General features: G+C 45.8%; 1 protein-coding gene across 1 annotated transcript; it reads left to right on the forward strand.

Moving 5' to 3' along the window:
* The first annotated feature begins 311 nt into the window (after positions 1-311).
* Positions 312-3,145, forward strand: LOC120950169 (cuticle protein 8). Its single transcript, XM_040367982.2, has 3 exons — positions 312-441; positions 605-685; positions 1,777-3,145. The coding sequence occupies exons 1-3, from the start codon at positions 427-429 to the stop codon at positions 2,317-2,319; spliced, it is 639 nt and encodes a 212-aa protein (XP_040223916.2). The 5' UTR covers positions 312-426; the 3' UTR covers positions 2,320-3,145.
* The last annotated feature ends 9,180 nt before the right edge of the window (positions 3,146-12,325 follow it).

Raw genomic sequence — 12,325 nt, forward strand, 5'->3', positions numbered from 1 at the left:
CTCTCTTACTCTTGTTTCTTGGAATCTCCTGCTAAGATCAACGGTGCCGTACGATTGTGCCGGCAAGAACGCAAGGTTTGAAGAGCTTGTGGCTCGGTTCGCACGTTTAGCGCAAAGGTTTAGAGAAGGCGAATGAAACGGCGCTAGCGAACCGTTGAGAGTGAAAGGGAAGTTTGTCGCTTGGTTTGAGGAATCGGTGACGACGGTGGTGACGGCGGCAAAACGGAGGACTCGAGGAACAACAACAAAATCCACTACCCGAAGCCCCACGGACATCGGCTGGGCAGAAAGCGCGCGTACCAACGCACGGGTGGAGTTGACTATAAAAGCGGTCAGCACAAATCAGTTAGATATCATTCGCAGTTCAGAACTCGTCCTAGTTGCAAAGCAAAGCTTGCTAAAAACAACCTAACAACCCAATCTAAAATGGCTTTCTTCAAAGTGAGTTTCATTGTGGTGCAGTTTTGCGGAGGGAGAACGCTTTGGGCGGTTCTGCTAACCGACCAAGCAGCTGTTGTACTTGGTGCAAGCAAAGTGTCCTGTGGGAAGAGTCTTGAAGTGTTCTAATCTCTCCACCATGTTCTCGTCTCCTTACCAATTGCAGTCGCTTGTGTGCCTGGCTGTGCTCGGAGTTGCCGCCGCCGGTGTGGTTCCGCTCGCCACTGAATACCAGGGAGACTACTACGTGAGTAATTCGTTTTTAGGGCAACTTTAGAGATCAGTGATTGTGACAGATGGTGTGACTTTAAAGGATAATCTGAAAGTTTTGGATTAGTGTCTCGATTCATGCTTGGTAAATTCTTACTTATTTATGTGTAAAGATTAAATTACTGTTTTGAAAATTTCTTGCAAAATTATTAGTTTTTTTTTGCAAAAAAAGTGGATAGTATAACATAACCCCTAAAAAGGCTCATTGATTTTTTTAACAGAATCTTGATTTTAAGAATTGGCTTAGAAGAATTTTAAGGTTCGTCGCTTGAAGTCTTTTGTTAAAATACCAAATAATCCTCAAAGTTTTACAAAAAGAAAACACTTGCGCTTATTGAAAAGCAGGTTGTACTTCATTAGCACAAGCAAAAAGGGTTGCAAGAATTCAAACAAAACCTTCAGCCATGTAGTTGTAGACTCACACAACAACACAGCTTAACGCTAATGCATAACAAATCCTTTAAAAGGTGACATCAAAACGATTCCTAATGAATGGTTGCATCTCTTGATCACTCATCTGCCACTTTTGGCGACGTCGCTGAACGTTCAATTGCGCCTACTGCAACCAAGTCAGGCACAAACGCGTAACCAAGTGACCGTGATCGCGTTTTCTATCTAGTTGATCAATCCATTTGATCGATGCATTAGCAAAGGTGGGTGAAAATACACCCCGATAACGATCAGATGGCTGCCGGTGCCAAGAGGTCAACGAAGCTTGCCTGATGGTTAAAAGCGAGTGTTACATTTTTATTGATCGCCATACGATCGCTTACTAATGGGTTGTTGAAATTTATCTTTCGATCTTTCTTGAAAGGTGCGATCGTTAAATTTAGCAGAAAATGCTACCGAAATTTGATCGGGCTCGATAACAAACGCATCTCACTCATTCCATTCGAAAGATAATATGCTAATGAGTGAATATGTTAGTCACACCTCACCCATCGGTAGCTACTGCAACATGGTTACGGCGGCATGGTTTGCAACGGAAACCGTAGGCCCATGCGCACCGTGAAGGACACCGATCGGACCGATCATTAACCATTCGTTTCCGGTTGCGCTTCTTTGCAGGCTCACCCCAAATACTCCTACAACTATGGTGTTCACGATAGTTTGACCGGAGATGTCAAGTCGCAGGTCGAGAGCCGCGACGGTGATGTCGTGAAGGGCCAGTACTCCCTCGTCGAGCCGGACGGTTCCGTGCGCACCGTCGACTACACCGCCGATGATGTGAACGGATTCAACGCCGTCGTCAGCAAGTCGGCCCCGTCTGTCCACGCCAAGACCGTTGTGGCCCATGCCGCCCCGGCCGTCGTTGCCCACGCCGCCCCGGCCGTCTACGCCTCGCACGCCGCCCCGGCCGTCTATGCTTCCCATGCTGCCCCGGCCGTCTACGCTAGCCACGCTGCCCCGGCCGTCTACGCCGCCCCGGCTGTCGTCGCCAAGACCGTCGTCTCGCACGCTGCCCCAGCTGTGTACGCCAGCCACGCTGCCCCGGCTGTGTACGCTAGCCACGCCGCCCCGGCCGTCTACGCCTCGCACGCCTATGCTCCGGCTCACGGAACCGTCGAGTACCACGGCAAGGCCGCCGCCCCTCTGGCTTACTACCACTAAGCGCTACCCTCGCTTCGCTCGATGAAAATCGACCGCGTCTAAACTAAAGCTGCCCACTCCCAGGGAGGACTCTACGTGGCCCGGGTGCTCCCCATACCTGCCTGTGCCTGACTTCACTGCCAACAGTGTGGATATTTATTTCATCCTCCCTATCGTAGCTGTATCCATCCTTCCGCTCTGGAACGTCCTTGCTCGGGCCGCCCTGCCCGGGAGCGTAGCTTTAGCGATCCATCATCACCTACTATCCTTCAAAACGGCCACCGCTTACGGAAGAATACCAGCCCGGAACATCACTCCACCAGATCGTGTGCCTGTATATAGTTCATGATCATCGAGCTCTCGCTTTCTGTGCTCGTCTGCGGTGTGTTGATGCCGCGTGGTGATACTGGGCGACGACGATTTTAAGTTTTGCATGAACTGTGTAGATTGTTTTTAGCATCGGTGTGCTGGCGGTGAAATGTAGCGATTTGGTTTTCGAACTAGTTCCCCATTTCACCTCCGATACCGCTTTGATAGATTTCTTTCATCGAAACGGGGTATTTTCCATTCGATGGTAAGCTTTGCTTTGCATCTTCGCTCTATTCACCTCACCTCAACCATAGCATGGCGATACAGTGAGCTTGACGATCGTAATACTCAATATGTACTGTTCGTATCATACCGAGCCGGTGGAATGGGGTTTTAGGCTTTTCTTCACCATGGCGTTCTTTGTTAGTGGGCGGCACGCGCTGCACCTGGCGGAGAATGTCTATTTGTACAGAAATGGAATGAATACCGACGATGATATTAATTTAAAATGAAGAATAAAACTCAAATGTACGATGAATCCTTTGTTGTTGGTATAGTGTTAATTGATGACATTTGGTAGTGGTGTTAGTAGTTTGCTATTTGCTGAATACAGTTGCTCCGGAATACTTTTTGGCAGAGAAGTTGTATAATTAATAATCGTTAATAAGATCAATAATATTTTTAACGCTTGGCAAGTGTTTTATGTATGAAACTAGAAGTATGTACTACTACAAAAAAATCCCAAAAGGAATCATCGACCATGTTTTGACGAAACTATACGACATGTATTTACATAAAACAGCCAATTCACTTGGTAACAGGACTTATTAAACCATAAATCAAGATAGTCTGATATGGTTAAACCGTCTAAAAATAATTCTGGCACAATTATTGAAGCGAAATACTATAGGAAAATAAAATAAAAAATAGTAGAGCTTGATAAAATGTGGAATACTACTACAAATTATTGAAAGAAGTATCCGACATTCTGGTTGTACTACTTGAAACTATTTAAACAGGTTTTTGTTTTAAAAATACTTAGTTTCGGGATTCTCAGAGTTGGTCTCAAGTTTTATTTTCGCTGAGTTCAAAATATTTAGTAATATCTGCTGTCTTTAGGATATTACACAAAGATCTTAGTTAACTAATCCTGTCTAATATAGATTCATATTCTTTGATATAAGGTTGAGTGAAATGTTACTACATTAGGAAATATGGTTTATTTAAGTTTTGTTTTATAAGCTTTAGTTTTTAAGACCAGTATAAGATTTATAATCATTTTACATTACTAATAAAGAGTGAGAAAACATTCCATATTCCGCTGCTAAGAAAACTTACCTGTATGCTAGATATAAGACGGAATTTGGCTTCAATTGGGCTGAATTCAAAGATATTAAAAGTGGATAACTCACTTTTTTCACAAAAGAGTTTGCAAACAAAAGTTGGATTGCAAAACAAATTTCTATCTATCCATCTCTGAGACAAACAAAAAGACCTAAAACGCTTCAGTAACGCTTCGTTAGCGTAAAACTGCTAGTATACATTTAGGCGCTTTATACGATGAAATGGTAGTGCGTAAGTCGTGATGGCATCAACGATTAGAGAGCGATAATAAATTATTTTGCTGTTTATTGGTTTCATAAAACCCAACAGTAAATAAAACGTTCTTCAAATAATTTTATAGAAGCGCTTCCAATTAACCACGAAACTACTGCATAAAACGACAGTTCACATTCCTTTGCTACTTCCGCTACAAACGAATGCTCACTACTCCTTCACATTCTTACACCACTTGTGGCAATCGCAAACCCGCCTGGTAAACGTCCAATTAGTGTTTCAATCGAACATTCTGCATACCAGTTCACCTAACAACGGAACAAATCAGCAGCTTTCGCAAAAAAGCCGCTAAAACATTGCCCATTAGCAGTCACCGCCCATGTCCCATCACATTCGTTGCGCTTGATTGAGTTAGCCGCCGGGGCCGGTTCGGTTAAGTTCTGGTCGGTAAAGCACCCGCCGCCCGTCACTAACTGCCACACATATTGATTTAAAACGCAATCGACCGTGCAAACGAACGGGCTGATAAGGTTATATTGTAACGTTTTTAATTATGCCGACTGTTGTGGTTGTGTCGTTCTTTGAAAGGGAAGGTCGTTTGCTTAAGATTTTGGCTACATTTCTGCTGGTTCGTTTTTGCTTTGTATCCTCCTGCGCGATTTGGGCGGAGAACGAAAGAAGTGAGCAGTGGAATAATAAGACACTTTGCCACGGTCTCTTCCGCTTCGGTCGCACGATCCGCTCAGTGTTGCGAATAATGCACAACGGTTAACCGACTGCTGGATTGAATTGCTTTGCGCAAGCTGTGTTTCGCCGCTTGACATGTTTGCTGAAGCTTATCTTCAGCGAGCGAGAGTGGACTGTTTTTTGTTGTTATTGTTGGTTGATTCCTCTCCTGTGTTTCTAGTTCTCAGCCAACCCTCAAGCTTCGGCTGATTTGCAAGCGATGGCACTGGCAAGAGAGCCAGCCAGCCAGCCAGCCAACGACAAAGATTAGTTTGAAACTAAGTGGCTTAAATAATATCGCCTTTCTTGCCTCATCGCGTGAAGTATTGTTTGAGAAGGGCTAGTAAAACAAACGGAGACCCAGGTTGGTTCACTTGAACAAGGCTTTTTAGCATCGAAATTATCTTATCTTGAAGAAGCACCTGGGACGATCATTATCAAAGCGAGCGCCAACAGCAGCAGCCACAATCGATCCCAAGCGTGGAATTCACGCAACAAAATGGGGTAGTACACTTAAAAAGGCACACCTTTTGCTGGTGGTTGGCTGGGATTTATGCGTTTTGAACGAGGTGCAAATGAAAACATGTTTTTTTTCGTTTTCTTTTTAGACTGGCCCAACGGGTCGAGACACCGTCGCTCTCTAATTGATCATCTTCATTTGCTAAAGCAATCGTAAAGCTGAGCATTAACTATCACACCCTGGAGTAGCTTAATGGTCTGTGCCGTAAGTTGGCAGGTAGTTTTTTTTTTGTTTCTCCTGCCCGGCTCTAACAAACGATTATGGACCAAAAACACTTTCCACCAAGACGGGATTGTTTTTCACACTCTCAAGGGGGGCTCACTGGCACAAGCGTACGATCGCACCATGTGCAGCGTGTAATGCAAATTGTCCCCCTCCTGAGATAGATTTGTGTTTATCCTCCTTTTTTGCAACAAAATAGACACAAGCCCACCCTATCGGTGGATCTTCACGGGACAAACGGTAAGAGCGGCGGTTGATTAAATAATAACTGGAACCCAAGCGTCAACCCCCGAACGCGGCCAGCAGATCATATTGCCCGGCTTTTCACCCGGGTAGTTTTTGTACGGGCTCCTGGCTATGGAAATTGGGTTGATGGATCTATTACGATTAAGAAACCATTCACAGCCATCTCGGAGCAGGTGGAAAAATGGGTTGCAGCAGTCGGTGCGCAGGTGTCGAAAGGCGCGCGATGCGGGAACGAATCTAATAAAAGAAATCGATACACACACACGCACACACACACACACGCACAAACACACAATCGGACAAGTAGCTGCAATCGATTGATGAAGATTGGTAAGCGAGAAAGAAGTCGTCCTATCCGTCGATAAATGGATTATGGCGCTCGTGTCGGCGTAGTCGGGACAGCTGGGCTTATGTCACTGGCCCGATCTCGCCAGTCGGATGATACCACCCGGTCCACCCGATCTTCACTTCATTTGCCTGGTTGTGCGGTCGGTTTTTCTTTCCATTGGGGCAGTGGGTGACTATGTTTCAGGAACAAATTGCAGCGCCACAGCTGGTTTGGCGTGTGCGCGTCAGTGCTGCTGGAAAGCGTAGTTTGATGCGATGCCGTGCGATACGTAACTGGAGTTGTAGATGTGAGGATAGCGGCAATGTTTGTTGATTTTTTTTGGTGCGCGTAAGGTTGTTGATTAGTTGTAATAGTTTTAATTGAGTTTGGAATTTTATGATGTTGAATAATGCTATCAAACGTGGCTGATTATTTAAACAAATTGCTTGCGCTTTAAGAGAGCAGATGAGACCTAATGATGGTCGTAAAGGTACTTAACATTATATTCGTATGTTGATGTCAGAGTGCTTGTCAATAAAGAGTCAAAAGTTAGTCAAACAGTTGAATTGAAAATTTAAACTTATCTAACAACAAAACCTTCTTGCCTAAGCAAACATAAAGCATCCAAATGAAACACATTGCAACCATTGTGTCTCACGTGGCTCATCTTGGCCTATGAAAGTTCATTGCAAGAAAGCACACGTCAAACAATCCTTCCCAAAAGCGCAACCTTCAGCGGTTCGACCAATGAACAAGCAACCATCATAAAACGTGGCGGCAAGGTAGCTTCGATCGTTTTGCGCTTCGCTGCGCAACCTCATAATTAACATGTTGCAAATCCGAATCCGAAAAACTCTCCGCGTTGCAAGTTTTGTCAACGTGAGACAATACAATACGCGAGGAAAAAGCGAAGCACGAACTCAAGCTTCTAGATTGCTTAGCATGTTTGTATGTGTATTTGCGCGCGTGTGTGTGTCTATACTCAATGATGATTTTTTGAGACAATTCATAGAGTGGTTTTTATTTCTCCTCTCCACGGCGGAATGCACACTCTTGAGCCGATGTGTCTACAGTTCGAGGACATTAATAGAACTGGCCGATACAACATGCGTGCTTGCTTGGGGAGCTTAATGGGAGGTTTGTCCATGCTTGCACCATCCAGCAGATAGACATACTGGAAAGAAAAACTTGTCGCAATTAGTCGCGATCGAGCAATGTTACTGTCTGTTGAAGCTTGAAGCTTGAATAATATAAATTAGCAAGAACTACTAATACAACTAATTTGTATAAAAATGATTCTCTTCAATGCTTATTATTTTCGTCTTATTTTCATAACATTGTATTCCATCCACAGCCGAGCGCAAAAGCCTATCCCAGCTGACAGCGTTTTCGAATGCTTTCCTCACATATGCCATAGCCGGAGCCTTTGGCTGAAACCGTTGCCTACTTTCCAACGCAAGCGAGATCGATTGCGCAAAGCGGGTAATTGTTCCACTGGCCGAGGGTGCATCAGCTGGCACCGTTAATGTTTCGACTCGAAGTCATCCTTCCAGTGCAGACGCCAGTCGGAGCTACGGTCTCGGACACTAAACTTTCCTCTTCTCGCGCAAGCAGAGATGCAGATGAGCTTATGACAGTTCGCTGTCATAAAAGCTGCTTCGTAGCTGCAGTAATTACCGGGAGCAAAAGACCGGGCGTTAGGGTAATACATTAAATAAAAAAGGAATGGTGACGATGAATGCATGCACCGAGACACCGGGATGATCGGTTGCAAAAACAATAAAGCATGCCACGATGCCTACCAACCGGTGGCACGAAATTCCCAACAAACACACATCGCGGAGTGCTCGCGTGTTCATGAACTTTGCCCTCCCCTCCTGGTGCTCTAAATTCAACTCCCTCTCGCTCGTAAGCAACGAATAAACAAGAAATCCGAGCAAGAAGAACCAAAACCTTGATGAAGGGTGCAAGTACACAGTTGCTGGCGATGTGGCGTAGAATCGCTGGTGAAGAGAACCGGCGCGGCGAGCAAATGTTACTGGAGCAGTAATCGCTCGAAAGCGAAGCGATGGCATTGGAAGGAATTAGCCGCAAGTCTGGCGTTGTGGCGGGTGTCAACGGTACACATGCCCTCATCCTTTCGAGCATTTGAGACACTCGTTTGTTCCGTTCTCACATTATTTCGGGCTGGTAATAATGGCAATGGTGCGGCGTGGCGGAGGGGGCAATGCTACCAATCGCTAATTGCGAGATTTACGGTGGGACTTATGTTAGCTTTCGTAATCCTTGGCATAGGTTAAACAATAATTTCGTTGATAGAAGCAAACGTACATTGTGGATTTAAAAGTTATTGTTCTGTGTTGTAGTTCTAATGAAAGCTGAAAATATAAATAAATATATAGAAAAATATGGATTACCTCTGGGTGGAGACCTCTAATTCCAGAAGTGAGATAAAGAAAAAGAAATAAACAATGAAAAGAAATGAAAGAAAAACGTACGAAACAATCAATGAAACTAATAATGATACAAACAAACACAAAAAAATGATGCAAAGACACATTTCTAACAAACTTAACTTATTTCCAAAAGAAATAAAGTTAACTAGAGATTGATAGAACGTATAACAATAAATTCTAATCTTTGAACCTGTATCACCATATTTCATGAATCATTAGAAATGTGAAGGGAATCAACTCGTCAAAATGCCAATAAAAACAACCACCAAACCATTAAAAGCAAAACGCGTGGCAATGTCCTTTGCACCTCTGCTCTGGAATACCGATAATCCTCCGCAGAAACAGCTTAATCACGTGTCAACGCGAACAGTCAACTAAACACCTCATCCGGGCCCTGGCACACACAAACGCCTCCATCGCGGTGCAGGCGCGGAAAGCTAAACCATTTTCGCCGATCGACCCAATTCGACCCCGCTTGAAACAGGCCGCCCGAGTTCGTAGGTCGGCGTCGGATAGTTGCTCTTGAAATTAAGTGGTCCTTTTTTACGACCGGACACTGACCACCGCGCACCGGCTGTGTGTGTGTGCAGCTGCCGTTGCATAATTCTTTGCCCCACTCCCCTACCCCAAACGGCGGCGTTAGAGTGTCGTCGAAGCGATTGTGTCGTAAAAATTTTCCCTCTCATTACCGAGCCGCGCCGGTGTTGTGGGAGGAATTGAAGCAGTTTCGGTGCTTGTTGCTTTTTCTTCTTCTCTTCTGTTCGCTTCTTTCCAATGTTTAATTGGTACCCCATGCGGCGAAAACCTTCTGCGCCTGGTCGGTAAGGTGGTCGACCCGCACAGGTTGGGCAACTGACGTCGCGCTGACCCGGGCGACGCCGTCGACAATTAGACCGATGCACCGATGGTTTGAAAATCGGTCAGGTTTGTTTGTGTGTGGGAGACAAACCCACTGCTGGCAAGTGCTCTGGGATGGAAAAGTAGAGCAACCGTGCACGGGCACGTACAACGGTGGTGCGACCGAAACATTTGTCAATGCCACGGGAATTATGAGTAATGTCGGAAAACTGCACTCGCGCTGCAATTCGGTGGCGATAACAATGGGTTGTCTTTGTTGTGATCTTACACCACACCACCCAGGGTGCGGGTGTGCGGGATTGTTGAGTACGGAAGGTGGTGGCACACGGTTCACGAAGCACCCATCATTTCGGCCTCTGTGTGTGTGTGTGTGTGTGTGTGTGTGTGTGTGAAATATTCCCCCAAAGTGGAGCCCTTTAAAGTTCCCCTTTGATTATTAGCTTTTGCTCTCGTGCTCTCGTGAATTGAAAAGTGTGATTGGTGCATTTTCGAAATCGGGTGCACTGGGGTGGCAGCAGAACGGGGCTATAAACATAATTGTTGCCCCGACCTGCTACCTTTATTGCTCGTTATGTGCATCCATTTGCGTCGTTTTCGATCAAGGAATGTCTCGCTGGCTCGGTGTGGTGACCCAAACCGGGGAAATTCCTACTGCTCGATGGATGAGAGTAATCATTTGTATTTTCTTTCAAGCAAGAGGTTACGAGGCATCTGTTGTGATCATTTTGAGGAAAGAAGGAAAAAGAAAAGTGGTAAAAATACCGAATAAATGAAGCGATGCAATAAAAAAACACTTTGCAGAAGGGTTGTATTGTATAAAGTCACTAAATTGTATAATAGTTTTGAATTTCTGGTGAGGAAGTATCTCTCAAATCAAGCCTTTATGACAGCTCCCTATTGGACAGTAACACAATTTTACAGACAAATTGTCTCGTTTGCTACTTCCTGGCTCTTCATTAGGAGCTTCCGATAGCCCTGAGTTCGCTACGAACAAAAAATGCTATGCATTTGATTTGATCATATCGTACCCAAAACGGTCGTCGCCAAACAGCAAAGGGCACTGGTTTGCGAGAAGCATTCGGTCACCAAATGATTGCGGGCAAACGATTCCACACCTTCCAAGCAATCGCGTTTGTGCAGCGTCCGCGCCCGTTCTAAAAAACAAATTGCTGCTCGAAATTGCTGCCACAAAGAACCTTTAACCGATGGGCAGTGTTTGCAGCGCGACATGGCAAGCACGCCCGGCGTCCCTGGCAAGATCCGCATCCGGCATGGTTGCGCATTGTACTGGGCATTGAGCTGTTGAGCGTTGGATTTAACGTTTGACCGTACCTAACACTGTTGCTGATTACCATTTCCGCTCTTGAAAAGTACAGAAAAAAAGATGGAGGAGCAAGCAAAAACCAACCAACAACCAAACGACAAACAAGCACGAAAGCTCTCAGAACCTTGGTGTTGGGCAGGGCTGGCAGGCAAAGATACCAGCGGACGGTAGACGGAAATCCAAGGATTTTCCGTACCACACCGGTGGTACTGTTCCATTCCTTTCTTCTCCGTGTAATTGCACTCGGGGTGGTCGGGTTTTATATCACTCGCACTGAAATTCTCCCATCGCTGATCGCGATTTGGGGGTCGTTTAATTTTCCACCTCGAAAGCCACGAAATCGTGTACGCGCGCGCGCCCCCTTCGTGGTGGCCTGTGAAAACTCGCTCGTGAAACCGCATCATACACACAGCTGTGAACGTGTTCTGCCTTGAACGTTGGCGTCGCGTCGGACATTTGCCAGCCTGCTTCCCGCTCCCTGCGTGCTCCGTCTTCGTAGGGTGTTAATTAGCATGCACTAACCAAGCCGAGCCCCAGCACAATCTTCGTGGCCGCTTGCGCGGCATTTGGGAAACCAAGCGACTCGGCGGGGAAAAACGGTGGCTCGCAAAGGAAGAACGGTGTTGTGTTTGCGCAGACGCTTCTATTGTGTATTTTTCCCTTCCCCGCAAAGTGCGTTTCGTGCACTCTTTGCAGTGCGTCAATGGATAGAGCTTGTCGCTTGTGTTGCTGCTGGCCACCCGCCAAACCCTGTGAGGCTGAGAAAAAGACGTTAGACGCGATGACGTTAGAGGTTTGGGCGGTTCTTTTTTGTTGGCTTCTTTGGCACATCACATGCAAAGTACTGTGATGGGATCTGTTCCCTGTGCAGAATGGTGAATGAAAGAGAGACAAAACGGACTGCGTAGAATCGCGTAGAAGATGAAGTTATGAATGATGAATGTGGCGAGAGAATCGTCGCTCCAACCCGTGAGGATTGGAAAGGTTTAACCTTCAATTGAATTTCTGCACGCAAGCGCACATACGCCCAGTTGGCATCAAGGATTTCTTTTTTGTGCGCGGGAGCATGAAACCAATCCTTTTTTTGAAGCGTTTGCTACAGAAGCCATTCCATTCCGTTTCTTTGTGATCTCTTTCTCCGAGAAAAGATCCCAACCCACCCATTAGCTTCGAAAATGGCACATTTAAACAGTAGTCCCGCAAAATTGTCATCATCGTTATCTGTCCACCCGGGGGCGAAGGTCCATTGTGGAGGTGTATCATTATGCCACCAACAACGCCCAATGCTCCACTGTGATCGTAATCATAGGGCGAGATAGTCCGTTAACCGCACCGCAAGGGCCACAATGCTCGTGTGCCGGCGAAGGTGTCAGCCCGTACACACCTCTTTTGCCTTCTTATGATTCAATTTTCATCAACCGCTAATTTGGGAGCGATTGTTGATTGTTTCAAAATAATGCAACGCCCACAGCGGGTGTAGA

This window comes from Anopheles coluzzii, chromosome 2, assembly GCF_943734685.1.
Source record: "Anopheles coluzzii chromosome 2, AcolN3, whole genome shotgun sequence".
Lineage (NCBI taxonomy): Eukaryota > Metazoa > Arthropoda > Insecta > Diptera > Culicidae > Anopheles > Anopheles coluzzii.

Excerpts from the sequence above, each read along its gene's own strand:
- LOC120950169 (XM_040367982.2), top strand. Across the intron at positions 686-1,776 it reads AATACCAGGGAGACTACTAC|GCTCACCCCAAATACTCCTA; the intron begins GTGAGTAATTCG and ends GCTTCTTTGCAG.